This window comes from Bos indicus x Bos taurus, chromosome 17, assembly GCF_003369695.1.
Source record: "Bos indicus x Bos taurus breed Angus x Brahman F1 hybrid chromosome 17, Bos_hybrid_MaternalHap_v2.0, whole genome shotgun sequence".
In the NCBI taxonomy this organism is placed as follows: Eukaryota; Metazoa; Chordata; class Mammalia; order Artiodactyla; family Bovidae; genus Bos; species Bos indicus x Bos taurus.
Window position 1 is genome coordinate 28654480 of NC_040092.1, and position 19587 is coordinate 28674066.

At 38.5% G+C, this 19587-nt stretch overlaps 1 protein-coding gene across 4 annotated transcripts; it reads right to left on the reverse strand.

Moving 5' to 3' along the window:
* Positions 1 to 6891: 6891 nt before the first annotated feature.
* Positions 6892 to 19355, reverse strand: ZNF140 (zinc finger protein 140). 4 transcript variants are annotated; one of them, XM_027567192.1, is made up of 5 exons: positions 19169 to 19355; positions 18448 to 18500; positions 16790 to 16916; positions 16439 to 16537; positions 6892 to 8848 (listed from the first exon to the last, which is right to left on the reverse strand). In XM_027567192.1, the coding sequence occupies exons 2-5, from the start codon at positions 18454 to 18456 to the stop codon at positions 7680 to 7682; spliced, it is 1404 nt and encodes a 467-aa protein (XP_027422993.1). In that variant the 5' UTR covers positions 18457 to 18500; positions 19169 to 19355; the 3' UTR covers positions 6892 to 7679. The 4 variants fall into 4 exon arrangements, with proteins under 4 accessions (XP_027422993.1, XP_027422996.1, XP_027422992.1 ...); XM_027567195.1 differs by lacking the exon at positions 19169 to 19355 and adding an exon at positions 18833 to 19121 and having other exon boundaries at positions 16439 to 16534; XM_027567191.1 differs by lacking the exon at positions 19169 to 19355 and adding an exon at positions 18833 to 19121.
* Between the last annotated feature and the right edge of the window lie 232 nt (positions 19356 to 19587).

Genomic DNA, 19587 nt, shown 5'->3' on the forward strand with positions numbered 1-19587 from the left:
TAACAACAGTCACCTGAGTTTCATACTGTAGTGAAAAACTAAAATTCTTAAATTCCCTCTAACAGCTAATTGTTTTTTTAAAATTATGTATTTCCATAAAATGGAATATAATATGCTCATTAGAATGTTCTGTGTTTATTGACAGCTGGGAATATATTGTATTTTGATTTTTAAATTGTTGCTGTTGTTCAGTTGCTAAGTCATGTCCAATTCTTTGCAACCCTATGGACTGCAGGATGCCAGGTTCCTCTGTCCTCTGCTCTCTCCCAGAGTTTCCTCAAATTTATTACCATTGTGTGAGTGCAGCTATCTACCATCTCATCCTCTGCTGCCCCCTTCTTCTTTTGCTTTCAGTCTTTCCCAGTATCAGGGGGCCAAAGTATTGGAGCTTCAGCTTCAGCATCAGTCCTTCTAATGAATATTCAGGGTTGATTTCTTTTAGGATTGATTGGTTTGTTCTCCTTGCAGTCCAAGGGACTCCCAAGAGTCTTCTCCAGCACCATAAAGCAGCAATTCTTTGGTGCTCAGCCTTCTTTATGGTACAACTCTTACATCCGTACATGGCTACTGGAAAAACTGTAGCTTTGACTATACAGCAAAGTGAAGTCTCTGCTCTTTAACACACTGTCAAGGTTTGCCATAGCTTTCCTTTCAAGGAGCATTCAAGCATCTTTTAATTTCATGGCTGCAGTCACCATTCTCAATGATTTTGGAGCTGAAGAAAATAAAATGTCACTGTTTGCACTTTTTCCCATTCTGTTTGCCATAAAGTGATGGGACTGGATGCCATGATCTTAGTTTTTTTAATGTTGAGTTTCAAGCCAGCTTTTTCATTCTCCTCTTTCACCCTCATTAATAGGGTGAAAAGTTTTCACTGTCTGTCATGAGAGTGGTATCTTCTGTGTATCTGAGATTGTTGCTATTTCTAATGGTAATCTTGATTCCAGCTTGTGAGTCATCCAGCCTGGCATTTCACATTTAAGTTGAGTATAACCATGTTTTTGTTAAAATATATATTGTAAATATGTATGTATATATGTGCATTGAACTATCCTAGAAGAATATATTCCAAAATATTATCAGTGGTTATTTCTGAGTCATAAATTTTTTTGTTTTACTTCTTTGTTGTCAAAGTTTCTAGGTTATGTAGTAAATGGAGCTAAGTTGTGTATTTTTTTTAAAATAGTAAACAATTCCAACATAAACTAGTTAGATAATTTTCAAAAGCATGATTTTAATATCTTCAAAGTTATAAATATATTTTCTCAGGCTATTGTTGAATATATAAATTCTAGCCATTTAAAAATATCAGATAATTTTTTAAAAACATATTTTAAGCCAGCTTTTCTGTCTACAGTTTTTTAAAGGCATGTTTTGAAAATGTTGCTAAAGGGCCTGGGCTCTTTTTAGACTTCATCTAAACTGACCTCTAGGCAAAATTCATAATATAAGGGAAACAAATGAGATGTAATAATAAGGAAACATATGTTAGATAAGGCAGTCAGGAAAGGCTTCCATGAGATGGTGACATTCAAGCTGAAACCTGAAGGAAAAGAAAGGAGTCATCCATGGGGAATTGGAGAGGTGGAGGGACAGAATAGCTTTGTAAGTAGAATAACAAGAACAAAAGTCCTCGTTTGTTTCTTTAAATAAATCATAGGTCAGTGGAACATGGACAGGCAAGGGGGTAAAGAGAAGAATATATGAGACTGGGTTGGAATGTAGGCCACATACCAGCTCCAGCATGAGTGTATATTTTATTTGAAGAGCTATCAGAAGTTCTTTAGAAATCTTTCCTCAGAGGTTGAAATTATTGCTTTTTTAAAAATTACACTGGCTATTGTAAAAATCCTGGGAAACTAGGAGTCTACTGTAGCAGTTCTTGTGTGAAATTTGAATTACAGAAAATTGTCATTTACTTAGCATAAAGAGTTCTGTTAAGACAGTAATTAACATATTTAACATCAGTAGGAAATTCACAGACTAATAAATGTAATGACATAAACTGCCCTATAATTTAAGAAAGGCATAGCAAACAGGTAAAGTTACATTTTTCACCAGTCAGCAAAATTTCACATTGAATCTGAAATTTCTATTTTCTGATCAATTTCCATTTTTATATATAATGTTTTCCTCTGTGATATTGAGAGTATTGGTGATACAGAATGTAATACTTTAAAAATTAATTTTTAAAAAGTTTTAAAAGTATAACAAATTTGTTTACTACCTTTCCTCTCTCCTACCCTTTAAAGGTAGACTTTTTGAAAGTGTTACTGAAGACTTGCTCTCTTTCTCCCAAGTCATTAACACCCAGTCTCCAAGGTCTGCTGCCTTTTTGCTTTGAAATTTCTTTGAAGGACTGAACAAGTTTCCTGTCCTGAGACGTACTGTATAATGTTCAATAGAAAATTATTTGAAGTCATTTCTCAGTAACAAAACTTGATCCAGCCTTAACTCTGTGTGGGTATCTTAAGTCCCGTGAAGCATTGGTTGCTGCTTTCTAAGACAATATGGAATTCTGGTAGTAACTTCTTGTTTTAAAGTTGAAGCTTAATAATTTTGGGGGAGACTTATAAAAACTCTTTTTTTTTTTTACTGAAACATAATAGAGAAATGTGTATAGCTTAGTGAATTTTCTCAAATAGAATATACTAATTAATTGGCCCCTAGATCAAGAGAGAGCCAAACAAGTACTTTTACCACTTTCCCAATGCTGGCTCCATCCATCCATCCCCTCTTACCATGTATTAATTATCATGCTTCTCTAGTTTCATGTATATTTTAAACTACCACAAACTACTGTGTCAAATTCATTTATATTTCTTGCATATTCATCTTTTAAAGCAACCATTTAAAATATTATCCATTGTTAGCTCACTGGCCTTGATTTGGCCCATAGGCCTTAGTTTCCCAATACTTCTGTATTGCGAGTTTCCATCTAGGATCAGTTCATACTGCCTGAAGAGCTCATTGTATTATTTCTTTTAGTCATAGCTGTGCTACACAAATTCCCTCTGTTTTTGTTTATCTGAAACATCCTTATTTCAACGTTGAAGGATTTTTTAGTTGGTATAGAAATCTAGATTGGTATCAGTATCAGTTCAGTAACTCAGTTGTGTCTAACTCTTTGTGACCCCATGGACTGCAGCATGCCAGGCTTCCCTGTCCATCACCAACTCCTGGAGCTTACTCAAACTCATGTCCATAGAGTCAGTGATGCCATCCTCTGTCATCCCCTTCTCCTCCTGCCCTTATTCTTTCCCAGCAACAGGGTCTTTTCCAGTGAGTCAGTTCTTCACATCAGGTGGCCAAAGTATTGGAGCTTCACCTTCAGCATCAGTTCTTCCAATGAATATTCAGAACTGACTTCCCTTAGGATTGACTGGTTGAATCTCCTTGCAGTCCAACAGCCTCTCAAGAGTCTTCTCCAACACCACAGTTCAAAAGCATCAATTCTTCAGTGCTCAGCTTTCTTCACAGTCCAATTCTCACATCCATACATAACCACTGGAAAAACCATAGCCTTGACTAGATGGACCTTTGTTGGCAAAGTAATGTCTCTGCTTTTTAATATGCTGTCTAGGTTGGTCATAGCTTTTCTTCCAAGGAGCACGCATCTTTTAATTTCATGGCTGCAGGCACCATCTGCAGTGATTTTGGAGCCCCCCGCCCCCCCCACCAAATAAAGTCTCTCACTGTTTCCACTGTTTCCCCATCTATTTGCCATGAAGCAATGGGACCGGATGCCATGGTCTTAGTTTTATGAATGTTGAGTTTTAAGCCTACTTTTTCACTCTCCTCATTCACTTTCATCAAGAGGCTCTTTAGTTCTTCTTTGCTTTCTGCCATAAGGGTGGTATCATCTGTGTATTTGAGGTTATTGGTATTTCTCCCGGCAATTTTGATTCCAGCTTGTGCTTCATCCAACCTGGCATTTCACATGAGGTACTTTGCATATAAGTTAAATAATCAAGGTGACAATATACAGCCTTGACATACTCCTTTCTGTTGTTCTATGCACATTTCTAACTGTTGCTTCTTGACCTGCATACAGATTTCTCAGGAGGCAGGTCAGGTGGTCTGGTATTCCCATCTCTTGAATTTTCCACAGTTTGTTGTGATCCACACAGTCAAAGGCTTTGGCATAATCAATAAAGCAGATGTTTTTCTGGAACTCTTTTGCTTTTTCTATGATCCAACTAATGTTGGCAATTTGATCTCTGGTTTTTTTCCTTGTCAGCACTTTAAAGGCATTGTTTCATTATCATCTGACTTCCATCATTTCATTTGAGCAGGAAGTTTTCAGTCTTATTGTTGCTCCTTTGAAGGTAATCTCTCCTATCCCATACCAGTTTTAGATAACCAGGTTTTACTTTTTATTACAATGTGCCTGCTTGGAATTTGCTCAGCTTTTTGAATCTGTAGATTATCTTGCATCATTTCTAAGATTCTTGAGTGAATTCCTCAACTATTTCTTCTGTCATTCTCTCTTCTTAAAAGACTGTAACTACACGTTAGAACTTTTGAGTTTGTCCTAAATGTCTGTGCCTTACACTCATCTTTTTTCCCTTCTCTCTCCTCTGTCTCTGTTTTAGTATGGATAATTGGATAATCATGACAACAGAGTCATAAAAATATTGCAACTCTTTCAGAGCTACAATGGTTTCCTTCTGGTGTTTCACATCTTTTGAGTATGCAAACCTAAAATACTTGTATATCTGAAATACAAACTCCTTATACTACATAGATTAAAATGTTCATATTGGATGTTTACCCTTTCACATGTATTGAGATGGTCACACTATATGTCACTATTGTTTCTTTGTCAAACAAATTGGAACTGAAATAATATACGAGTAATTTAAAGTACATCATATACTTTATTTCTGCCATTTTCTTTTCTATCTTGTATTTGGCTGGCCATTGTTACTGAATTTCATCTTGAAAAACAAGAAGCTTTTCTTTTAGTCTTCTGCTACCTCTGCAATAGCTTATTTAAAAAAACTGTTATGTTAACCATGGAAAGATGTAATACAGATTTCTGTACTAAAATTGAGTGAAAGCAAAATTGCCAGCACTGCACTGCTATGACAAAGAAAGCATACTGTATAAATGAAAATATCCAAACTTTCACTCTTTTCAGTGTTTTGACGTATCTTTTATTGTATAATTTAGGAATTAACTATATTTTAATGTATTTGATGCATTATCTGTACTTTAATTAAATGAAAAACAACAACATAGTTCTTATTTTCTGAAGTATTTTACCACAAACGAACAAGAGGAACTTTGGGTGAATTATGTAGTTCAGAATGATGCTGCATGAAGTAAATTTTAGGGGAAAGTTCTTATTTTTTATAAAATTATTCAAGCAACATATCTGGTGAACTGACTTTGTGGTGGCCTGCAAAGACACTCTGTTCCTGAGTGCCCCTCACTCACCTGAGCATAGGCCTGTTCCCATTTTTTCCATCATTCTTCATTCTCCCTTGCTCCAATAAGGAGACCACATTTGGTTTAGAAATAGAAAGTCCTGCTTATAAGGAGAAAACAGATAATTCAAAATATTATGTTTTTCCTAGATCCTAGGGAAGAGAAGCAGTAGAAGAACCAAAGCAGAATGCATGCCACTTCCAACTTGTACCAATTTAAAACATTACTTCAAGAACATGGACTACAAATTCAGCCAGGCAACTTGGAGCTTACGTCCTGATATTTCCTATGGAGAAGGCAGATTCCTAAATTCAGATTCTGAATTTGGAGGAATAGTACCCACCTTAGACCAGATTCCTATAGTCCTCCATCATTACATTCCCATACAAAAATTTGGGGCAGAGTTTAATCAGCCTCATTCCTCCTGGGAGAAGTTTATGGTCATACCTCTGAATGTAACAAATATATTTGAGATGATAAATATATTCTTGTTCATCAAAGATTGCCACAGGATGCAAGGGAAATTAATCATAGTGGCCACCACTATAGGAAAATGGGGTTTATAGAGTGGAGCTGTTCTAATAGTTTGAGGCTTTGAATGGTTCTAGAAAAGTAAATATTAGCTGCTATGTGTTTTGTTGTTACATTGAGTGGAAAAGAAATATGTTAGCTTTCACCTTGTGAAAGAACATGAAAAAATATGCATTAATGAAGCACTTACTGCTGCTAGGTCGCTTCAGTCGTGTCCGACTCTGTGCGACCCCATAGACAGCAGCCTACCAGGCTCCCCCGTCCCTGGGATTCTCCAGGCAAGAACACTGGAGTGGGTTGCCATTTCCTTCTCCAATGCATGAAAGTGAAAAATGAAAGTGAAGTTGTTCAGTCGTGTCAGACTCTTCGCGACCCCATGGACTGCAGCCTACCAGGCTCCTCTGTCCATGGGATTTTCCAGGCAAGAGTATTGGAGTGGGGTGCCATCGCCTTCTCCGAATGAAGCACTTATCCAAGTGCTAAATCATGTATTTCGTGTACTAAATGCAAGAGAAGTTCTTTAAAAGGAGCAGTCAGATGCCTCAAAGATAAGACAATCTTTAAAATGGGAGAATAAAGAATGGGCAGGTATATGTGGAGATGAAAACATAATTGATTTGACAAATATGTGATTACAAAAGAAATGTTCTTGAGCAAAAGAGGAAAACAACCTTGGCATTTTCCTGTGATGTACCTTATTTACAGTTATTTCAGATTGATTAAGACAACTAGTCAGATTCAAGTGTAAACATGAATTATCATAACCTTAGGTCCAAACTGTGACTCAAAGTTAAAACCATAAAATATCTAAAAATGCTTCTGTATCTTTATGTTTACAAAAGCACGCTACTCTTGATATCAATATTATGATAGTTGCAGTTTAAGAATCACATTTGCTGTGAAGAAACAAACTCAGCCAGTACCACATTTAATTTACTATAAATCAAAAGATTTATTCATAGCTTTTATGAATTTGCTTTTTAAAAAAGCCAAAACATTCCCATTAAAAAAAAAAAAAAAAAACAGAAAACTCCCACATCAATTTTGTCCAGTATAACTTCTTAGAACTCTTAAGATTTTGCCACACTCATTACAATGGTGGTTTTTCCCCAGTATAATTCAGTAGGTTTGAAATACTGAAGAAAGTCACCCTGTGTTAAGTTCATTTATAGGGTTGCTTTTCCCCCCTTAGGAAGAGTATTTTAAAATTTCTCATTGTGTTTGACTTTTCTTCATTATGAATTTTCTAATCTCCAGGAAAAAGTACAGGCTTCCCTGGTGACTCAGCAGTAAAGAATCTGCCTGCAATGCAGGAGATGCAGGGTTGATCCCTGGGTCAGGAAGATCCCCTGGAGAAGGAAATGGCAAAGCATTCCAGTGGTCTTGCCTGGGAAATCTCACGGACAGAGGAGCCTGGCAGGCTACAGTCCACGGGGTCGAGCTGGACACGACTTAGTGACTAAACCACCACCACCACCACCATCACCAGATGAAGAATCTTCTCAATACTGATTGATTTCATCTTCTATTGTTACAAAAGAGAATGAGCAGCTATTAATGGCTTTCCCAAATATTCCTGGGGGTTTTCTCCAGAATACTGACTACAGCATAGACCACATTTTAATCACAACATATTCACATAAGGCTTCTTTTCAAGAGTTCACTGAAGTCAAAGTAAGGCATTAACTACTTTTTTTTTTTTAACCTATACATTCTTAGGTTTTTTCTATTGTGTGAATTCCCTGGTGTTCAGTAAGGAATGAGTGGTAATTAAATGAATTTTCATATTCATAGGGGTTCTCTAGAGTGTGTGTTCTCTCATGTTTAGCAAGGTTTGAGCTCCAGCTGAAGGATTTATTGCATACCTTACATACATAGGGCTTCTCCCCAGTATGAGTTATCTGATGTAGAATGAGGGAAAAGCTCCTACTAAAGGTTTTGTCACATTCAGTACATGCGTAGGGTTTTTCTCCAGTATGAATTTTCATATGTTGTGCAAGGGATGCATGCCATGTGAAAACTTTACCACATTCATCACATTCATATAGCTTTTCTCCAGCATGAATTCTCTGATGTTTGATAAGGAAGGAGTGGCAACGGAAGGCTTTACTGCATTCATTACATTCATAGGGGGTTTTGGAGGTATGGACACTCTGATGTCGGGTAAGATGTGAAGAACGGCGAAATGCCTTTCCACACTCAATGCATTCATAAGGTTTCTCTCCAGTGTGTGTAATCTGGTGACGAATGAGTTCAGAGCCACTGCTAAAGGCCTTCCCACATTTCCTGCATACATACTGTTTCTTTCCTATGTGAATTCTCTGATGTCGAGTGAGGTTTGAGGCACGACTAAAGGCCTTTCCACATTCAGTACACTCATAGGGTTTCTCCCCAGTATGTGTTCTCTGGTGTTCAATGAGGAAAGAAAGGTAACTGAATGTTTTATTACAGTCTTTACACTCATGGGGTTTCTTTCCTGTATGTATCATCTGATGTTTTACGAGGTTTGAGATCTGGCTAAAGGTTTTCCCACATTCCTTACATACATATGGTTTCTCTCCAGTATGAGTTCTCTGATGTAACACAAGGGAAAAGCGCCGACTGAAAGTTTTTCCACATTCATGGCATCCATAGGGTCTCTCCACAGCACTGACATTCACATGCTGAGACAGGGCTTCTTGATGTGAAGCTGTCACTTGCCTGATGCATCCCTGATTTCCCTGCAGCATCTCAGTATCACCCTCACATTTCCAGCCTTCTTTAAAACTGGAATACTCAGAGCCTTGGCTTAGAAATCTTTCCATTATCAAATACTGGGATGAATCATCTTCAAATATGACATTTTTTGGAGAAAACTCTTTGATCTCACCATTTGACTTTGAAGCTGAAAAAACAAAGCAAATATTTTTTTTATTTTTTGTATTGAGTAACATAAATGTCATTCTTCCATTTTAAAATGAGAATTACATTGAAAAACATATCTTAGCATTGCATGACTTTTATAGTTGTCATGTCTTTGAAATCTGAGCAGTATATCCAGAAATCCAGAAATTCAGAAGACATTAAATAAGAGAGAGGTAGGTGAATTAGGAGACTAAAAATAAGTAATTGAAGGTGAGGGAAAAACAAAACTATTAGGAAGATAAATAATTATAAAGGATAGGTGGTTAATCATCCTCACCTCTATTTAAACTTTATTTGCTGTCAGAATGACTTGAAAATGACAACTGCATTTGCAACTCTGGAAGTTTAAAATTATTTCCAACTTGGTATACAGATTCAACAAAATTCGAATCAAAATCCCAGCAAGTTATTTCACAGATCTCAACAAACTGACTTTAAAGTTTATACAAAAAAGAAAATGACCTAGAATACTTAACATAACACTGAACAAGAGTCAAAGGACTGACTCTTGACTTCAAGACTTCTGTAATGCTATAGTAATCAGTATAGAGCAGCACTGGTGCAAGACTAGACAAGGAGATAAACGGAACAGAGCAGAGAGTGCAGAACAGATCTGCATGATTAAAGTCAACTGATATTTGACAAAGGAGCAAGGACAACATAAGAAGCAAATACAGCCTTCTCAAAAAATGGTACTGGAACAACTAGACATCCATATGCATAAAAATGAACCTAGACACAGATTACATTGTTAACAAAAATTAACTCAAAATGGATCACAGAACTAAATGTAAAATACAAAACTATAAAACTTCTAGAAGATAACAAAGGAGAAAACCTAGATGATGTTAGTTATATTGATGACTTTTTAGATATAACATCAAAGGCACAATCCATGAAAGAAGTAATTGATAAGGTGGACATCACTAAAATTAAAAACCTCTGTTCTGAAATAGCCAATGTCAAGGGAGTAAGAAGACAGGATGAAAAGACTGAGAGAAAATATTTGCAAAAATACATATCTGACAAAAGTTACTACCCAAAATATACAAAGAACTCTTAAAACTCAACAATAAGAAAATGAACAACCCAATTTAAAAATAGGCAAAAGACATGAACAGACACCTCACCAAAGAAGATATATAGGTGGCAAGTAAGAATATAAAAAGATACTCAACATCATATGTCATTAGGAAATTGTAAATTAAAATGATATACCACTACACACCTATCAAAATAGCCAAAATTCGATTCTCTAACAACATATGCTGGAAGGATGTGGAACAACAGGAACTCTTATTCATTGCTGGTGGGAATGAAAAATGGTACAGCCACTTTGAAAAACAGTTTGTCAGTTTCCTATAAAACAGAACATCCTCTTATCATACAATTCAGCAATCACATTCCTTGGTATTTACATAAATAATTAAAACATGTCCACACAAAAACCTACACATGGAAGTTTACAGCAGCTTTATTAATAACTGTCAAAACTTAGAAACAAGATGTCTTTCAGTAAGAGAATGGAAAACCATGATACAGCCAGACTATGGGATATTTCTCAGCACTAAAAAGAAATGAGCTATCAAACCATGAAAAGGTATAAAGGAATAAGCCTTAAATGCATAATATTAAGTGAAAAAAGCCAATCTGAAAAAGCTAAATACTATGAATTCAACTATATGATACTCTGGAAAAGGAAAAACTATGGAAACAGTAAAAAGATCCATGGTTGCCAGGGGTTGGGGGAAGAGAGTGATGAATAGGCAGAGAATAAGAATGTTTAGGGCAGTAAAACTATTCTGTATCATACTAACATATGGATACATGTCATTAAACATTTGTCAAAATGCACAGAATGTACAACACCAAGAAAGAACCTTTAAGGTAAACTATGGACTTAGGGTGATACTGATATGTCAAGGTATGTTCATCAGTTGTGAAAAATGTAATACTGTGGATGTTGTCAGGAAGACCAAGCAAGGGTGGGAATGGGCAGGGGAACTCTGTACTTTCCACTCAGTTTTGCTGTGAACCTAAGCTGCTTTTTAAAAAAATAGTTTATTAATTAATAGAAAAATCATTATATTATTTGCAGGGAAGGTTTAAGATATTATTAAAATGCTAAAGACTGAGAGAGATAAATATACAAAGTCATTAGCATTCCTATAGAAAAGCAATATAACTTCTTAGAAAAGAAACTTTAAAAAGTTGCTTAAGAATAAACTCAACAACAGGGGTACAGAGATTTTACAAAGAAAATTCAAAATCTTGAGAAGCTGTACAGGTAACTCCTAAAAGTGTACTTTAACTCAGCATCAGTATCACGGGGGCTTGTTAAAAATGTAAATTCTTGAGTTCTACTCCACACCTAATCACTCAAAATTTCTGGAGAGGGGCCTGGAAGTATGTTTTAAAACAATCCAGAGGACTAAAATTTGAGAAGCACTGTGATCTCTCTCAAGATCTAGAATATTCAGTTGCCTACTGAATTTATATACTTGAGTATCCCAAAGATCCAAAATTTAGTAAGTTACAAATTGATATAATCTTTCTTTTTTCAAACTTGCTCATCCTTTTTTTCTTCCAAGAAATAATACCACCAGCAAAAAAAGTGATGTCAATCACAATTCCTCAGTCATCGTCATGTCATTTATCTAGTCAATCACCAGGTCTTTCTGAGTTCACGTCCTTACTTTGTTGCCATTTGTATACCTTCTTCCATTCCCTGGACACCTCCATGGTTCAGGTGATGATTACATCTAGATTACCTTATGGAAATAACTCTTAAATGGCTATCCTGTTTCCTAGGCTTGCTTCCAATAAATCTGTTTCCCAAACTTCAGCCAGAAGGATGTCACTAAAGTGCTCGCCAGCCTAACATCTTTGGATGACTTCCTATTAGCCTAGGGATGAACTCTAAGTTCATTAATACGGCCTGTAAAATACCTGTATGATCTGACCAGTCAGTGCTTTCCAGAACCATCCTTAATTCTCACCATTTTCCTCCTACACTTTATACTTTTGCTCAGTCTAAACTGAACCTCATCCTCTCACTTTATTAGCATGATCTTTATGCATGCTGTAACTCTGAGGTTTTTTTTTTCCCTTCACTTATAAAATATGAATGGCTCCCAGCGTGTACAGATGGAGTAAGTACACTCTGGCTGCTCTCCCACTAAGTACAAGTGAAAACCATGAACAGTGCATAAAGGAGCTAGCTGAGCACTCTAAAAAGGTAAATGGTAGCAAGCTGACTGCAGAAGGAAGTCAGAACACAAAGTAACACAACTGGTGGTGAGTTTCTTGTATTTTTTCCCATCTCCACTCTCTCCAGGCCTAAAGTTAAATGCAATCTGAAAGCAAGAACTGGGCAATAGGTAAAGAGCTCCAAGAGAAGCCTCTATTTCTGTCTTATAAATGGGAAAGGGGTCCATACAGAGAAATCTTGTTTGTTCATTTCCCATTCTCTTCTGCTCAAACTCAAAGCACGCTGCAGCAGGGATGGCCATATAGGCAATTAACACTCCAAGGCAGGGTAACATTTCCTCCCTCAGCAGAAAAACCTATGGTCCTAAGAGTACAGGGGTAATACCCCTCACCCTGTTTTTTCTCTCCGTCCCCTTGTTGCATGGCTACAGAGGCAGACAAAGTTACAGAAGTGCAAAGAGGAACCTAAAGGTCTACCTTTCTATCCAGAAGACCTGAAAGAGGGGGCCCTGCGAGCCAAAAAGGAAAGGGGAGATTGTGAAAAAAGGAGCTCAAGAAAGTGATCGCATAAAGTTGTGTATGAAATTCTGGGCTCATCCTTGAACTGTGCATGCATGGATCTGACCCTAAATAGCACACCTAAAGCTGAACCCACTGTCTAAGTTCCAGAAAGGCCACTAAGAGGTGCTTATGGGGACAAATAAAATAGACCTGCAAAGGCTTTGAAAACCAGACTGTCGTTGGAACCATGTACAGAGAAAACAGGTTAGAACTTATCCATATTGACAGCCTGCTTAAATAAAGTTAATATCTCAACAGGATTTAAATAAGACCAAAAGTCTTAATATTTAAAAAAAAGTTACAACTCAGAGTTACAGGACATAGAGGAATATTTCATCATCCCACAAGGAAAAGATAATCCAGTTATAAACACATTTATGAGTCATTTATATATGGATAGTGCATTAAAACAAAATTAGGGAAAACTGTTATTCTGATGTGAAAATATTCCAATTGTATAGAAAATATCCCTATACTTTATACATGATAATGAAGTACTATATAGTGAAGTGTCAAGATGTCTGTAAATGACATTATTCAGCAAAAAAAGGAATGAGGTGAGGCAAATACAATCAAATGTTATCCAGTATTAAATCCATAACTGACTGTATTGATTTATGCAAAGATAGAAAAATAGAAAAAAAATAGGGAACCCAGAAACATACACAAAAACTTAACTTTCTGAAGACTGTTTTGGCTATTCGGGGTCTTTTGTGTTTCCATATGAATTGTGAAATTTTTTGTTCTAGTTCTGTGAAAAATGCCATTGGTAATTTGATAGGGATTGCATCAAATCTGCAGATTGCATTTGGTAGTATAGTCATTTTCACAATATTGATTCTTCCTACCCAGGACACAAAAACTTAATTTATGAGTAACCAGTGAAGGAAAGGACAGACATATCAGTAAATGGTACCTTGAGAAATGGAAGACAACAAAGAAGACACCAAAATTGACCACTAAGTCATGTGATACACAAAAATAAATCCAAAGTGAACCATGGATCTAAATGTGAATGGCAAAACGACTAGGCTTTTAAAAAAGAAAATCTAGGAAAACATCATCATGACCTCATGGTAGGGAAATATTTCTTAAACACATCCAAAAAAAAAAAAAACCTCATAAAGGGAAAGACTGATGAATCTGACCACACTAGAATTAAGATTTCTGTTCATTAAAAGAGGTTTTAAGGGGAAAAGTAAGTCACATGTAAGAGAAGATATTTGAAGTGAACAGAATTGCAAAGGATTTGTATCCAAAATTTGTAACTCCTACAAAACAAGAAAGGAATACAATAAATGAGCAAAAACTAAGAGGCACTTCATAAATGAGGGTAAATTTATAAAAATTTTAATTTATAAATTATTTTATAATTTTATACTTATTTTATAAATTTATAAAAATACTCAATAAACATATGAAAAGGTGCTCAACTTCATCAGTAATTGTAGAATGCACATTTAAACTATATTAAGCTCCCACTGCACACACTAAGCTCCCACTGCACACACTCAGCAAAAACTAAGAGGCACTTCATAAATGAGGGTAAATTTATAAAAATTTTAATTTATAAATTATTTTATAACTTTATATTTATTTTATAAATTTATAAAAATACTCAATAAACATATGAAAAGGTGCTCAACTTCATCAGTAATTGTAGAATGCACATTTAAACTATATTAAGCTCCCACTGCACACACTCCTGACAGGTGTGCTATCTCCTGACAGGTGTGAAGATTATGATATCTAATAGTACATGGTTTTGGTAAACATGGGGAGCAAGAGGAACTCACTTATGGTGTCTGTGGAGTGCAAAGTCAGTAAAAACACTTTGGAAAACATTTTGGCATCATCTAATGATGTGAAAGAGGCACATCATCCTCTGGCTCAGCAATCCCAGTTCTAGATATAAACCATAGGAACCCTGTGCCAGGATGTGCCAGGACCCAAGGACAACAGCAATGTTACTTACAACAGCCCTAAACTGCAAATAACCCAAGAACCTGTCAATAACAGAATGGATAAACTGGGTTGTATCTACTTGTACAATGAAACAAACTCGTAGATCAATATGCAAAATACCTGAATACTATAATAATTTTGAGAGAAGTAAATTAGAACATACATATTATGATTATCTGTATAAAAAGTTCACAAACATACAGATGTAAACAAGTGACTAGAGACACAAACAGTTGAAAAAACTATAAAGAAAACCAAGGAAGTTACTATCATTAAAGAAAATTAATTACCTTTGCAGGGGGTGCAGTGGGGGGTGACTGGGATGAGCACCCAAAGAGCTCTTAGGGACTCAGGACTTCTGTGTTTACTGACCTGAGTGGTAGTTACATGGGTGTCTTATAATAATTTAAGCTGCATGTTTATGTTTTATGCCTTATTTCTGTGAGCTATTTCACCTTTCAAAAAAGTTATGGGGGAACAGTTCCTCAGAACTATCTGAGGTGCTGTCTCCCGGGCTGCAGTGCTCATTTTGCCCCAAATAAAATTTAACTCGCCAAAAAAAGGGGGTACTGGAAGGAGCACACAAAAATTTCAAGAGCTATATTAAAGTAGTGGTATTCGAGGCTTTTTATTCAACTCATTCTTTGATGAGGAAGTTTCTGGGCACTTGTCCCACCTTGTGACTTTCAGCCATACGGGACTCTCTTTCCATGTCCTTATTCCTGAAAGTCTTGCTCTCAAAGTCAGAACTCTGTTTTCAAGGCATCTTCTGTCCTGTCACTAGTCCTTCCATTAGCTTCTTCTCTTTAAATGTAAATGTTCACCTGTTATCTCCAGAGGACCACTCTCTAAAGGCCAGTATATTTCCAACAGAGGTTGGCTTCAGAATCAACTACAGAACCTATGCAAATTGTCATAAATACATACAATTTAGGCTCCAAAGGTCGTCTATGTCAGAATCTTAAATGGCGGAGCATGGCCATATTGATTTTTAAAGAGCTTCACCAGCAATTTTATTTCAACCTAACATGAAGAAGGCTTTCAAAGCCCTTCTCAATCAATCTCATTGCTTCTATTTTTTCCTTCTTAATACAAGATTCCCACTTTTACATTCCTAATTTGAATTCTTTTCTAAGACATATTCCAGTAGTCTGTTGCACCTCTCTACTTGGAAATACCGTCCTCTACTCACACCATGTATATCTCAAACTAATTCACCACATTTTCTCAAAAACTGACCCTTTTTCTGTCTTTTCTATTTCTGTTATTACTATCCCTATTTCAATTACCCAGGTTTTTAACACCAACTGGAAATTCCTTTCTTCTCATTGTTGAACTGCCAACTTGAGGACCTCTAACCAAGTTATTTACAGACCCACTATCTCACTATGCCATGCCTTCTACTCTCTGAGGCATACTACCTAAAAGAAAGTCTTAATGAGATTAAAAAATAAATATTGTTAATATATTAGTGAAGGAATAAACCCATTAATTAACCAAAGCCTAATGAATCACTTAAGAGGGTTAGAACAGCAATATAAAGGAAAAAATATACACCTTTTAACTTAAGACAATAAAAGCACATATGTCAATTTTTGAAAGAAAGAGAAGAGAAATAAAGTGAGAAAAAGGATGAGAAGAGAACTGAAGGCAGACAGGTAGGTAGGTGTGAAGTGATCCCCTTGCATGGGCAAGACCTCACAGTTCCCTCCCGTATCTCTGGTACCTTTCAAGGAAAACTTTCTATCCAACATATAAAAAAAGTACTGCTTTCTCACTGACTGGTTGGGTTGTTATTTTAAAAAACTTCATTACCAGCTTCTCACTCACTCACCTGGAAACAGCTCTCTGCTTACATCTCCATTCCCCAGCCAGGGCTCTTTCCCTTGTTCCAATAAGGAAACCACATCTGGCTTAGACATGTTAAGACCTGCTTGTGGAAAATGAAATACATTCAAAATTAGTCCTTGAATCCTTACCAAAAAAGAGGCCATTATTAGAAATGCCAGATATAAATATGAAAGATGTCAAAACACTAGTTGAAGTTATAATCTTCCTCTTGAAAGAAAAAAAAAAACAAAAAAAACTTTCCTTCCTTGGGAATATTCAGTCAGATAATCAAGATTCACAACAGTCATCCTAAAGGTCAAGTTCTGCATGAGAGGAGATGAGAGGAAATACCTACCCAGTGACACCAGGTGGCCATAGTTCTCCAACATTACATGTCTGTACAAATCTCTCTGAGCAGGCTGGAGCCATTCCCACTCCTCCCGGGAGAAGTCTATGGACACATCTCTGAATGTCACTGACTCCTGAAATGACATACATACATCTGTACAACCAGCATCTATGCTCCCAAAGGCCCTGATCAAGGAGTGAAATGAGTCCACTGTGGAGGGTGGACAGTGTACGTAAGTAGTGCAATGACAGTTTTCAGTATTCTGAGTTATTATTAAGAATATAAGTAAGAGCTTAGCTGTTTTGTTTTATTGTGTAGTTGAAGAAAAAAAATATGCTTTGTCCTGAGATAATTTATAATTTTGTGACTGTACATGTGAACAACATGTAAACATTCTTAAGATCTCACAACACTTTATGAATAATGAAGACAATCCCTTTATGTTTAATAAGGGATGTATATTTTCCTTAATACCAGCCTACTTTAGCGGGGGCTTCCCTGATGGCTCAGCAGTAAAGAATCCGCCTGCCAATGTGGGAGGCACAGGCCACATGGCTTCGGTCCCTAGGTCGGGAGGATCCCCTGGAGAAGGAAATGACAATCCACTCCACTGATCTTGCCTGGGGAAATCCCATGGACAGAGGAGCCTGGGAGGCTACAGTCATGGGGTTGCATAGAGTTGGATATGCATTAGTGACTAAACCAACAACAACATTTTAAAATGATTTGACAAGAATTTCTTCATAGTCACTACTGGCTGTAGCATACAGCAGCAGCACCTGTTTAAGGGACACACACCCAGGTTTATCCCAGGCATCCCCATTTCTGAGAAATAGCTGTGAAACTTGGAGACAATTTCAGCAAAGTCATGGAACAAGAGAATAAAGACTAAAGTATAAGGACATTCCAGGGTGGAACCTAAAGCTTTTTCCCTCAGGGTTGGGGGAATAATAAGCCCTTGCTTTGCAGCACTGGAGTGATCCACATAGCCATTAGGCATGAAGGGGATTTTTAAAAGTCCCAAACTAGTAACAGTTCCAGAGGTATGACAGAGTTATATTTTACAGTTAAAAACAAAAATTCAAGTCGCTATAACTTGTTATAGATTATTGGCTAATAAAGGAAGCTGTTTCCTAATATAATATACTGCACTGGGATCTGCAGTACAGAAGGAAACTGGACTCCCAGCAAAAGTTGGAGAGCCTCTGGATTTGGAGACAAGCATGAAAAAAAAGCAGGACAGAGAAATGAAACTGCATCCAGACGGAATAATTTGGACTGGCTGGCCTTCTTGTCCCCCACCTCTGTGGAGCACAACTGCCTGCCAAGCATTTAGCCTCAACTAAAACAATCAATAAAATAATAATAATAAAATAATCAATAAAAACAGGACGAATAAGTGAAAGAACGGCAGCGGGAGAGAGAAGCCTAAAGCACTCCTCATTCCACCCAATTTGTTTGGCAAAAGGAGAACGGGACAGCCAGGTCTACGTTCAGACCCCGCCCACATCGGGACAGCGCCCCCAGCGCCGAGCCCCCAGCGAACCCTCTCACGTCCTCTCAAGCACGAGAGAGGGAGGCAGGGCAGGTACAAGGGTAGGGGTTACAGGAGAAGGAAAGCCTGTGTAAACATCTGCATTTAGAAGAAAGGAAACACAATTTACCTGCGACATGGCTCAGGGTAGGGCCGGCTGAGAACGTAGCGTGGAGGGCAGAGCTGGAGGGGAGAGAAAGAAACTGAGGCACTGCCCGCGGCGCCGTGCGGGCGAACCGGGCCGGGCTGGGGGCCAGTCGCTCCGCAACCACCGCCCTCGTCACGCAGGATCAGGGGCGTCCACGACAGCTCCCTCCTCGCCGCGGCAGGGGCACCCAGCCTGGGCCGGACCCGAGGCCGCAGCGCCGCAGCCTTTAACGGGGCCGCAGCTGGGGCATCTCCTCCGCGCTGCCGGCTGGGCAGCCACGACTTCCAGAGCTCGGGATGAGGCCACCGCCCTTGGTCACCTCAGCCCCGGCGGGGGCCAGCTCGGGCAGGGCGGACCCTTCTCCTACCTCGGTCAGTACAGGACAGTTCTTGTCTCTGCAACGGGGACCCCGAGCCAGAGTCCCGCAAACTGCCCCTTCCGGAGCCTCAGCCACCGACCGCGACCAGGCCGCGGCCTCAGACAGCTCTGCTTCCCAGCACCCACCGCGGCCTCCGCGCCTCGCGGGCAGAGAGCCCCCCACACGACAACTCCCAGTAAGCCCCGCGCCCACAAGGTGAACGGGGCCTCAAACAACTACACTTCCCAGGGTCCACTGCGGCTTCAGCCTCAGTCCAAGCCATCCACGCTTGGACTACTGTTCCCAGAGTCGACTGCAGCCCTTGCCTTTGCTTCCAAGACTTACAGTCCAGACGGCGGCAGTGGCAGGACCCTCCTACCCGAGGGACTCTGACTCCCAGACCCTGGAGTCCGGTGTGGCAGCTCAACCACCGCGGTCGGGGCGGCCATCGGCGATCGTCCCCAAGCCGAGCCCAGATTGGCGAGCTGTCCGCGTGAGCAGAGGCGGCAGCCGGGCTTCCACCCTGAAGCTCCAGAGGGAGCCCCCGAGAGCTCTGTTCCTCCCCGTGCTGACAGCTCGGTCCCGAGCACACACAGAGGACTAAGCTCTGACAGAGTTCCGAGCTGAGGGGATGGGAGGTAGGGCGAGAAGCTTTGTATTGAGATGGGAAGGTTAGGAGAGATTAGGCCCACTGAATCAGGGAACCTTATGCTAGGTAGAGCTGAACAGTTTATGAAAAAAGATTAGAGACAAGAAAGAAAAAT